Genomic DNA, 12,406 nt, shown 5'->3' with positions numbered 1-12,406 from the left:
GAGGATCATATATATTATATTCCACTTCAAAAGTTAACATTCAAGATGGTTCCAAATAAAAATTTATATGCATGGAAGCCATACACAAGGAGGATGAATTCTTAAGTATGATCAACAAATGATAAACATCAAAATAAAAATTCTTAACATTAAAACATTAATTGAATTAAATTACACTAACAAATATTGACAAAATTTCTGGTACATATTAGAAAAAAGCACAGTCACTGATATCTTGTTACAGATATTTAAGTATTCCTCAGGAAAACGTAAATAAACATCTAATTAGGGAATAATAAACTAAAGTGTATTCTTGGAGTATCGCGATCGCTTGTTGTGTTTGCAAGATAATTAAGATGAGCGAAAATTACAGTGTTGCTACCAAGTGCCAACCAATTACCTCTTGTTTCCTATAAAAACCTTATTCTCATGTGCATGTGACAGCCATATATATAATGGCTGCCATTAATTTGAATTCTTAGAGATTTTGTTATGTAGATTATTCTCAAATTAAATTCGCAAAAGAAAACATATATTTCAAATGTACAAACTTCGATAGGTCCATTGAAAATGGTATATCCATACATAATATACATCTAGTTTATACATGATAACTCTGAAAGGTTTAAAATGTATTAGATATGAATCGACCTAGTATTACGCCACCCTTCTTGTATAATGTAAGAACAATAGTCACATTCTGTATATATTAGAGACCTTAAAATTCTCCAATATTCAAAAATAGTGTCCATCTATATATATAGTAAATGCTATAAATATAATTTCTACATGATAATTGGAGGGTTTCCCTTTACAGACGTCCGTCTCTAGAAATAGTGATTAGAATAAACCAAATGGCCCGATTTACTTTCTTAAAGTAGAAGGCGGACAATCTCTTATCTTTAAGAAAATCATATATGCTTTTCAAAGACGTTGAAAGGAAAAACATTGATTACGTTTTTGAATCACACCTGCTGCTTTGATACCTAATTGTATAATTAATTAGTATCCGATTGTTCAGTAATACACAATTCGCGCCAACAGTTTACTTAACACATCTGCAAATATCTTTTTGTTATTAATTAAACAAACCAATAGAGATCTCTTTCAAAGCAAGCATGCATGTTCTACGAATGAAAGTCCGACAAGTTAGATATTTGAGAGTTCAAAAGAGTTCGTGAGAAGAGAAGAATTAGGTTCGTCTTGAAGGCCGTAAAAGTCTCACAACCCAAGAATCCTAACTTGGGAAAATGGCGAAACGGTTTGCGACACGTGTGTGGATTGTATGGGTTGTAATCTGGTAATAATTGGCAAACCAGGATGAGTCATCAGGGCAAAAACTCTTTGCTCCAATTATACCAAAGTAGCCACGACTAGACCACTTCTCCTTTTTCTAAAAGTATTAAATAAATAAATAAACAAAATCCAAATAAAATGGTTAACTATAAGGTTGAAAAGAGAAAACGAATCGCATTCGGAGAAGAGATCACAAATGTATAAACGATTATACATGGAGGATGGAGTAATAAGTTTGCTTATGTACGTAAATATCTCCATTGCTGCGGAGATTGATCTCTCTTCAGGCAGATTGATTGGGGGAAAAAAAACAAAATACCATCGTTACGATTGAAGCTATATAGATTGTAATACTGGATGCTGGTAGATAGCCATATCGAGTAACACAAAACAGAGGTTATGTATCATTTGAGAATTTAATGTTCATGTGATCAATGAGAATGGAATGCAACAAAGAGAGAAAATGGTTCAAGCTTTGATTCACTTAAATCCCTTAAACACGCTCGACTTATGTCTTCGAGCAGAAGATATACCGATTCTTCACTGCTAAAAAGAAACCAAGTGTACAACACAGGATTCACAACGTAGAGTTCTTTAGATGAAGGTTTCGTGCACAACAAGACATCTTTGCAGGAGGGTAGAACACAAACCGGAGAACCAAACTCCGGATCGACATAGTTGTGTAAGCTGAATCGTTGCCTGAGCCTCCAAGCATATGTCGTTTGTAGCATATTGAGGTTGTGTGTTGAGGATCAAAGCCAAGTTCGGGTTGTCATGGAAAGTAGAATAAGAAGATATCAGAGAGGTCCATCGCTTGCTCACGTTTTTGCAAACCACGAAATCTCTAGGGTTACGTTACGTAGCCTGGAGAGAATCTCGAGCAATAGCAAGCTCTCAGGTAAATCATCTATGAAATTTGGTTCTCCTATTTCTTTTCTTCTTCTTTCTATTCAGTACAAATCTCTCTTTGATCTCTTTGTTTCTCTCAACGATGGCATCTCTGATCTCGCGCTCCACTATAATTTTCCTTTAGGATTGTAGTTACTAGACTTTTACCCGCGCATACGCGCAGGTTTTGTTCACATAATATTTTTAAAAATATGTTTGTGTTAATATATATATATAATTATAAAAATATGGTAATTTGTTTGATTGTTTAGTATTAGATTTTTTAAAAATAAAATCTTTGTAAAACAAATAACTGTTTTTAAAGATTGGAAGTAGGGTAAGACGGAAAATTATTTTTCTATTCTAGAAATCATAAAAATGATATAAGTAAAAAAACGTAGATAGAAGCCATATTTTTTTGGTTGAATTGCTTGAAAACATATAATTACCTCTGTTTTTTAATGTTCTCATATTTATGACATGCACAATTGCCATGATTCTGCAAGAATCACCCCATACTTCATGTTTCACAATAAAATGCAGCTATAATAATATGATATTTGACCCATAAAAACCTTCAAATCTTTAAATATAGAGAACATTACATCTTTACTTTCTTTCATACAACAAACTTCGAAAAATGTGTTCATGATGAGGATAAGCCGGAAGAAAAATTATCAAGTTAGTACAAAAAATATTAAAAGTTTTTAGACGAATACCAAAAGATTATAAATGTTGTTTATTTATTTATTTTAGGAATGTGGAAAGACTTAATTTTAATGTAACTTATAGTTATGAACATAAATACATATGAAATAAACATTAAATAGAAAAGTTAAGTTAGAAGTAGTGGTATTAATTAGTTTTTAATTTTTATTTTAAAATTTATGATTTATTAGTTGGATGAAATGACAGGTGTCCTCCATTCAGATGCTGATGTGACAGCAGGATGGAGAGAGTTCACCTAAAATCATATATATGATTTTTCATACCTATGTAAAAAAAGCTTGCTAAACCCTAGTCAATGTTAGACTATTTTTTTTAACTTTCTCATCTTTTCCTTTTTATTTTGTGATGATTATTTTCTGCTCTAAAAATTTCCAAATTACGGTATGTTTTAACGAAACTTCCTTTGAAAAAAACAATAAAAATTATAAATAACAATGTATGCCTCTGTTTTTCGATTAACTCTGTTTTGGTGTTGTCATTAGTACACTCTGTTTTATCTTTCCCATTTTAATCAGACGGGAAAAAAAAACGAGAAAAGAATAATGTTGTCAAATAATTAAATAAGAAACAATTTTTGAGTTGGAACAATTAGGTCCATGGTCATCAAGTTTTTGAATGCAGTGAGCTTAGTCACACAATCAGGAGTTATCCACATGCTGGATAAAATCAGGATTTATCCATATGCTGGCAGAATGCCTGAGGACTGGAGAATCAAAGATCTCTCTATCTCTCTCTCTGAACTTGGTCTTCCCATTAAGTCAAGGGATCATATGTTGCTCATAGCTCCATTGATTTCTTCTTCTAATAGATTATCATTTATGTTTCCGATATAGCTATGAGGATATATGAACCAGTTCTTCAGGCCTTCAAGCTAATGAGGAGAAAGAGAATCGGAGGCATACCCGTCATTGGAAGAACAAGTGAGAAGTCAGTAGGCAACATAAGCCTTAGAGATGTGATCACTTTCTCCTCACTGCAGCAGATCTTGTGACTATTGTACACCCTTAATTACAAACAATCAAACATACATTTAACTCAAACTATGACAAAGTAACATAGAAGACAATCCCCATACAAAAAGTTTATCATATAAGCGTTTTGATATTTAAGCAACAACACAACTATTGTCAACAAACAAGCATGACTGGTGTCATATCAAAGCAGCAACTGGCAGCAACTAGACACAGATCACATATAGTAAGTATGTGGTGTAAATCAAAGAACACACAACCATAATAATAGTACTATCAAAGCAAAGCAAGCAACACATAGACATATTAAGTAGGTGATTCGTAATCAGAGGAAAAAGTCTCACTCACAGAAGCTGCTTCAAACCGATCTTCTTCCTCACAAAAGCGTTGCCGGCAGCTTGAAATGATTTGCTCGTTCTCTAGATCAAGATTTCTCCAATTGTTGTTTGTTATCTCTAGTTTCAGATATCAACAAACCTCTTTGTAAGAAGGATTTTTGTTTTCGTAGAACCTTTAGATCCTGGATATTAGCGATTCTGATCACTGATCCCTCCAGCTTAGTTGCGTGACAATGGTTAAATATTCTGACAAACTGGATTCGTGCACTAGACAAAATATGGTGAGAATCGTCGGAAGGTAGGGACAACGGCCGAGCTATTAACAATGAAATATTCTCTGCCAACAGAAAGCTATTTTACTTTAGCCAACCACAATTTTACGTGACATTTGTAGTCTTCAATTGGTTATTTCTTTTTCTTTTCTCATTTATTTTACAAGTGTACTTCTCTTAAAAAGCGTTATTCATGTAACCGTTATTCTACAGTGCCTCCGAGTACAAGTTCAGCTCTGATTTTTTTGGTCATTTTTTGTGCGTTCTTTCACTGTTTTTATTGGCATGAAAAGGTGAGTTTACATTCAGAGTCGGATTTTGAATACTCTAGCTTTATGTTATGCGCAACTATCTTTTAGGTTGGATAAACACATGTATGCATGATTATTTGAGGTATTTCTCTCATGTTATAATTTTATTTTTGGCATTAAAAAAATTGTTGGATACGAGAACAACATTAACTGCAAAATGTTGAATATATAAAGAGACAATCTCATATATAACGAGTAATTTGGACAAGTAAATTGACAAAAATAATCAAAACAGAAGAAAAAATCCTAATGTAGTCAAATAATATGAGAAATCATATTAACTCAAATAACATCGCCATTTTTTTGGTTACCATTTGGTGCAAGAAAAAATAGTATTCTTCTGGTGCATTGTTGAAATCATTACAGATACTATATGAATGTCCGCGTTACGCGTGGTTAGTTTTTATAATTTTTTGAATAATGTTTTTAATTCCGTAACTACTTGGTTATTTTGGTTGAAAATAACCCTTATAAGTAAAAGCCGAGATGCAATATTGTGGTTTGAAACAGAAGTAACCAATGATAATTGGTTACATATTATTGAGCAAATAAAACTTGTTCAAAATCTAGGTACTCTCGTATTAGAATTTTCTCAGTCTTAATTCAATTTCATAAATCTCTTTTTTTTCTAAATGATCATGTCTGTTTTTCCAGTTTTAAGTTTTTTTTTTCTATAAAAATATTATTCTTTTTCATCTCCTTTTCAAAGCATTGAAAATAAACAAACATACTTACGTTTAACATACTTGCGTTTTGATGTGTACATGTCTGAAGTAGATTTTCTGGTATTTCATATTTGTATTTTCGGCTCTTGTCCTTTAATAACATCATTAATTTTGAAATACATATTTATTTGTTTATAAGAGGAAATAAGGTGTTTAGTTAGTATTTGTATCTTCTTTTTTGAAGAGCAATTTTGTTGTTGATTCTGCTTTTTTTCTTTTGTTCGGACTTACCAATCAAATTTATCAAACATTTCATTATTGTAACTATTCTTTAATCTACATACACTTGTTGTTGACTGAAAACTGGATTACACAATTCGTGGGTAGTTTTTTTTTATTCTCTGTCCACAACATCTTTTTGCTCAATAATTTTGACTTTTTGAGTGACAGAACCAATAATTTTAAAAGAAGCAGAGATACAAGTTTATCGCTCCAAAGGATATTAAATATTCCTAAATATTTACATATTACTCAACCGATACTTGTCCATTTTGGGTACAGTAAACTGGGCTTATTGTTGGTCCCTGCTCATAATTAGAGAAGCCATAAACTATCAGTGAGAAGTAAAGAAGCCATAATCTCACCGCAGGAGCTGCCTCCAGGGCTCCATCTGCAGTTGAAAACGTCACATGCTTTATGCCATTTGCTTTCATGAATTTGGGGCCGAGCTGCAAAAACCAGTTGAATCATTCCCAAATATTATATTGAAGCTATATACATCCTGAGAGAAAGTTAATGACAACAGCGCACCAGAGGAGAATCTATATACATCCCAAAAAGAAAACTCAAACATCAAAGTTATGATGCCAACAAAGCCTTCCAGAGTCAGAGACTCACAAGGGAATTCTGAATCCTATACGCTGACTTAACAATGGCTTACAAATGTCAAAGAATGGAAAAAGAGAATGAAAGTCAACTATTTTTTTCCTCTCCACTATGAGCATATACCGCTAAGAATCCCTACATTATGAACATATCAAAGCCCTTCACGAGGAACTAATCCTGAGCATATTCACTAAGTGTGTCAACAGACTCAAGACCAACGATACCTAGATCCAGATCTCCTGAGAGCAACTTCTTGACAATGTCTTTTGGCCGTTGAAACCAAATTTCAGTGTTTGGTAACTGGAGGACATGAAAAGATTACCAATATAAGTCATCACGATAGACAAAAACCTTCTAAAAAAAAACACACTGTCGTTTTCAGTTTGTAATCAATTCGCCTATTTGGGCTGAAATAAAATGAGTCATCCTCCTCGTAATAAATTAATTTATATACACAAAATGTATGAAGTATGTACTAACAAATTTTTCTAAAACTAAATTTTATTGATATTCGTAGTTCATTAATTCATACATATCTCTCAGTTACGCTTTGGGGGAAATGTCGGCATAAACTCCTTGGATTTCTGGAGAGGTGGTTCATTGAACCAGCCGTGGCTAAGTGCCTCGTCAACTGTTAGGCGCTTCTCGGGGTCAAAACTCAATAATCTGTTCAACAAATCAAATCCCAATTCTGAAAGAACTGGAGCTCCTGTAAAAGACGCAGCAGGAAATTTCTTACGAAGTAAATTGTACGGTTGCTTACGAAACTTGGCTTTTGCACCTGGCAGCGACGTGAATCCAGGCCAGGTTGTCTCACTTGGTGTTCCAAGAACCGCAAAGATCTGTTGAAGCTGGTCAATGTCATTCTGGCTTTTCCCTCTGAAAAGAGGTTTCAGAGACAACAATTCAGCCATAATGCACCCAATCGACCACATGTCAACTGCTGTTGAATACTGCTTCGTTCCTAGAAGAAGCTCCGGGGACCTGTACCACTGTGTAACAACCAGCTGCGTGTAGGGCTTTATAGGACTACCATATTGCCGAGCCATTCCAAAATCGCAGATTTTCAGCTCCCCACTGTTGTTCAATAGAAGATTCGATGGCTTTAGATCTCTGTGGATAATCCAGTTGCTATGGAGGTATTTCACACCCTCCAACAACTGTATCATCAGACATTTCACCTCACTTGTGCTAAAAGGCTGCTTCATCCTGTCCATTACGCCCCTCAAGTCATGCTCCAAGTGTTCCATGACCATGAAAACACTTCCACCGTTTCCCACCACAACTTCCTTGACGTTCACAATCGATGGGTGACTGCAAGATAAAAGGATGTTGATTTCCCTCAATGAAGTCAATGGGAATCCATATTCGTCTTCCATGTTCATCTTGATCATTTTGAGTGCCACAATCTCCTCCGTCTTCCTGTCCTTGGCTTTGTAGACAACACCATAGGTTCCTTCGTTTATCTTACTTAGCTTCTGGTATTCGTTAACATCTCTACTACCGGATAGCATGCTCAAGCCTCCCTCTGGTTCATCAGTTTCTGACTTGTTCAAATCAGAAACAGAACATTCTGCTTCGCCAATATCCGTATCAATAGGACTCTCCAACTCATGCTCTGAATGTTCATGAGCACTAAGGGGCTCCAAACTGCGACATCCACCACCAGACCCGGATGAGTTGGATCGCCGTTCCTCAAACGGCTCCACTTGCAATTCTCTGCTCTCGGGAGTCAAACTGCTTCTATTCCATCGGCAATTTCTAACAACATCAGCTATCAACTTAGGGGACTCCAAACAAGTCGCCCATTTAGACGTAGCGATATTTGGTGCCTGAACCACCTGCTCGTCTTCCAACTGGCCCTCCTCAAGATCATCAAAAAGATGCTGGTTAGACAACTGAGCTTTTACAATCGGCACAGACACTGTAGATACAAGCTCAACACAGACCTGATCATCAGAAGATATCTTCTCATTAACAAGCTGGTTGGATGTTATTGACTTCTCATGAAGTGGAGGGCGAACCACTTTCTCTGCTCTCTCCCATGCCAAAGGAGAACACTTCCTTCTCTTCTCAGATGGTCTTTGAACACCATCTTCTTCTCGGGCTTCTCCTCTTTGAGAAGCCAGGCGTGGTCCCTTTGACGAATCTCGTCGTCCATCCTTCCACCTGCGATCAAATTCTCTTGGTAAATTGGTTTGACGCCTCTCACCATCTCTGCGACCATCGCGTGAATAAAACTCACGGGCACGATCAAGGGCTACGGAACTTCTGGAAACTTCGACTCCTCCTGCCGCCATCGTATGAATAACCAATTGAAAATTCACGATTGAGAACAAAAAAAACCTCAAACCACCAATCTTCACAATAAAGAACACCTTACGAAAATCTTAACGAGCGATACGCAGATTCGAAGATAGCTTGAGATTTCTTCAATTATCGAATAAGAAAACAATCAAAACAATGGAAACAAAAAGAGAATCTCGACGAAAACAAACCAGATCTGGGAAACCAAGACGAAGAAAAGGAAAACCCTAAAAGTCAATTCCAGGAAGAATTATGTCTCTCCTTCCTCTCCGCCGATTAACACAGATTCCGGAAGGGGTTACCGGACGGCAAATCAGAGAATGAATCCAGAAGATTGTCGAATCAACGAGCCAAAAAGATCGAAGAGAAACTACAAAATCTTCTGAAATCCTCAATGAAAAGAAAGCAAAGACACGTTTCCTTTACGGCCTTTAGTTGGCGATTGTCTTATCCTTCTGTATACACGAGGTCAACTAAATCGGCCGTCCAATGATTTTCTTCTAAAAATTATTTATTTTTATAGGTGTTATCGAGGTGGCAGGTGTAAAACAATCACATGGGATTTAACCATTTTTAACCGGTAGATATGGTGAAACTAATCGAAACCGCTAGATTTTTTTCTATATCAGATTTAACGGTGACGATGATGCTAACTCAAGATGATCGAACGATTAGCATTTAGACGCGGACCACGCGGTTAACTTGATTTTTCAAATATTTTCTTCTGGCATGTGATCTTAAACAGTAAGGAAACAAATCTTCCTAGATTAACCATTGATATTGATTCCAACTTTAAACCATCTATATTGGGGTCGGTTTAGGCTACAGGGTTTTCTTTTGTGGGTTAAATAAGAATTGAACTAATTGATTAAAAAATAACTAAAAAACAAAAAAAATCCGACCTGCCGGAATCGAACCAGCGACCTAAAGATTTGCTGTCACAGACTACAGTCTTCCGCTCTACCAACTGAGCTAAGGTCGGATGTTGAAATCAAATCACATCATTACTTTATTAACCAAACAATACCATCGTAAAGCTATTCCAACCAATCGCTCTTAATTACTAACTCCTTCGGCCCACCTCAATGTTCATAGAAGTCCTTCGAAATTGGCTCCAAATCCAATATACGTGTCCGTACTTTATGAACGCATTGTAATGTTTTTTTTAGCATTACTTTACCTCTTGTATGATCTCAAGACATGGAAATCTTGCGGCCACGTATATAGTACTAGATATTTGTGTGTGTGTGTGTGCAAAAAACAGTTTTGGAAAGAATATAAGAATCATCACCAGCAAGAAGACTGCTAAGACGACTGCGCCCACGGCTTAAACATTTCGTAGGCCCTGGGGCAAAATTTAAAAATAGGCCCCTAACATATCATTATTTATCAAAAGCAAGCAAAATACAGCCACAAATAATCAAGTTTTTCATTGTGCTCTTCCTTCTTTCCAAGTTCTTCTTGCAATCGTTTGTTCACAAAAAAAAACTATTCACCGTAACATATATCCTAGGTATCTAAAAAGTAGTAAATAGTCATTTCAAGAAGATGCAAAATCATGAAATAACAATTTCAAAATCAATGCTTTCTGATATGTCATTTTCAATGCCTAAAAATAGCCAAATCATTCAGTATTCTTTGAGACATTGGAGATCTTAAATATTTCCTCAACAACTTAACATGAAATGATTCACTCCGAGGAGGCCACAGTCACAGGTGTGGTCAAAAGAAGTCGATACGCAATTGAAACATTTTGCTAACAACCCACATTTTCAACAACTTCAAGAATTTCACTAGATTCCGTAGGTTCATCAGGCAAAAGGGTTTGCAACCTTATCAATTCATAAAGATCATTAGGATCAACATCCGAAGAACTAGCTACCATGAGAAACGTTTTGTGAAAATGATCAGTGCAACGTTCTCGTAGTTTACTTTCATCTACTGTTTTTAATTTTATTGATTAAATAAGAACCCAAAAGACATTTTTTAAATTCTTCAATTGAACAGATCTACTATTAAGTATTAACAGAAGTTATTAACCACACCTAAAAAGTAGTTAACTCTAAAAGCATCCTCACTTGATTGTATTTCTTCACCAAAATTAGCTTCACCATTTATATTTTGCAGTAGTCTTACCGTATTAGTAATATATATAAATCACTATCTTGTATTTTACATGTTGTTTCAAATATAGAATTAATATGTCGTTCAAAATGTGACATGATCATGAGATCATCAGTGACTTCTGCTCTTGAGCTTCACCTTTAGTCCACCAGCCATATGAGCCGTCAAAAGAGGAACAAAAACCGGTCTGTCCTTATTAACCGGCACAATCTCAAACCGACTCAAAACAGAACCGACAACGTATTTCATCTGCATAAACGCCATTTCCTTCGCTACACAAACTCTCGGTCCGGCCTGAAAAATCGGAAACTTGTAAGGACTAACGGGTTTCAAAACCGGTCGTGTACCCTCCGGTTCAGATTCAAACCACCGGTTCGGTTTAAACTCTTCCCAATCTTTTCCCCACAGCTTCTCCATCCTCCCCATACCATACGGGAAATAAGTCACCTTATCTCCTTTCTTGACACGAGTCCCGTCAGGCAAAACGTCGTCGTTTGCAGCATGCTTAGAGTCCCACGACACTGGTGGATAAAGCCTCATGGCTTCACATAGACAAGCCTTCGTGTAACTCATCTCTTTCAATTCCTCAAACCCTAACCCTAAACTTATCAACGGCTCCACTTCCTCTAATAGCTTCCTCTCCACGTCACCGTTTTCAGACAACAACCAAAACAGCCACGTCATCGCCGCTGACGTCGTATCTCTTCCCGCCATAATAAAACTAATAAACCATGTCTCTTACCGCTTCGCCGCCGTCTCCTGCGGCTAAAAACCTCGACAGAAGATCTTGCTTGGCTTCTTCTCCGGTTCCGATCTCGAGACTCTTCTTCCTAGCTCTGACAATCTCAGAGATCAACACGTGTACGGTCCTGATCGCCTCTCTCAACTTCCTCTCGCTTCCCACGTTCAACACACGCTTCACTTTCCAAACAGCGTAAACCGGCTCCGTGGCACGGCGAGCACTAATCTCGGCCGCGGTATCAAACGCCTCCGCAAGTGGATTAACGGGTCGGGTCAGATCCAAACAATCCGGGTCCCAACCCAACGAGACTTTACAAACAACGTCGAAAGCAAAACGTTTTAAAACATCTTGCAAATCCAAAGTCATACCAACATCAGCCGCGTCCGAAAGCACCGGTACGAGCCGGTTTTCGACTTCATCTTTAAGAACCTCGAAAGCAAAACTCCTGAGAGAACGAGTCGAGAACTCGTGGCTCGCGAGTTTACGCTGCGAGCTCCACGAGTGACCGTCGACGTTGAAAATGCCATTTCCGAGGAGATCGCCGAGGAGATCGGTAAAAGGCTTTCCTTTAGGGAAGTTGAAGAAGTTTGTTTTGAGAATGTATTCGACGTTTTGTGGGTTTGTTGTGACGATGGTGCGACGGTTTCCGAGGAGAGGGATTGAGATGGTTTGCGACGGAGAGAGACGGAGGAGTTCTGTGTACCAATGGAGAAGACGGTGACGGTTTTTGTTGAAAGAGAGTATGGAGCCAATGAGTGGATACGACGGTGGTCCATTTTCGGTGGTTTCTTGGGTTTTTTGTTAGAAGATGAAGAGAAAGTTGAGATGATGATGATTATAAGAAACGCTAGAATTAAAAAGTTTGGAAGAAATGCCAT

At 36.9% G+C, this 12,406-nt stretch overlaps 2 protein-coding genes and 1 non-coding gene across 5 annotated transcripts; all 3 read right to left on the bottom strand.

Annotated features, from left to right (window-relative positions):
- Nucleotides 1-6,723: 6,723 nt before the first annotated feature.
- Nucleotides 6,724-9,133, bottom strand: LOC18021558 (cyclin-dependent kinase G1). 3 transcript variants are annotated; one of them, XM_024157584.1, is made up of 2 exons: nt 8,305-9,133; nt 6,724-8,220 (listed from the first exon to the last, which is right to left on the bottom strand). In XM_024157584.1, the coding sequence occupies exons 1-2, from the start codon at nt 8,653-8,655 to the stop codon at nt 6,895-6,897; spliced, it is 1,677 nt and encodes a 558-aa protein (XP_024013352.1). In that variant the 5' UTR covers nt 8,656-9,133; the 3' UTR covers nt 6,724-6,894. The 3 variants fall into 3 exon arrangements, with proteins under 3 accessions (XP_024013352.1, XP_006404245.1, XP_006404246.1); XM_006404182.2 differs by having other exon boundaries at nt 6,724-8,211; nt 8,305-9,131; XM_006404183.2 differs by having other exon boundaries at nt 6,724-9,133.
- A 425-nt stretch (nt 9,134-9,558) lies between these two features.
- On the bottom strand, nt 9,559-9,644 carry TRNAY-GUA. The gene is given in 2 exon segments: nt 9,559-9,594; nt 9,608-9,644. It is a non-coding gene; the product is annotated as a tRNA-Tyr (tRNA).
- A 1,150-nt stretch (nt 9,645-10,794) lies between these two features.
- LOC18021557 (cytochrome P450 94B3) lies at nt 10,795-12,406 on the bottom strand. Its single transcript, XM_024157995.1, is given in 3 exon segments — nt 10,795-11,512; nt 11,514-12,329; nt 12,332-12,406. Coding segments are annotated over 3 exon segments (1,506 nt in total). The 3' UTR covers nt 10,795-10,897.

Source organism: Eutrema salsugineum, unplaced genomic scaffold (genome assembly GCF_000478725.1).
Source record: "Eutrema salsugineum unplaced genomic scaffold, Eutsalg1_0 scaffold_16, whole genome shotgun sequence".
Lineage (NCBI taxonomy): Eukaryota > Viridiplantae > Streptophyta > Magnoliopsida > Brassicales > Brassicaceae > Eutrema > Eutrema salsugineum.
This window is presented reverse-complemented; position numbering and strand designations above follow the sequence as displayed.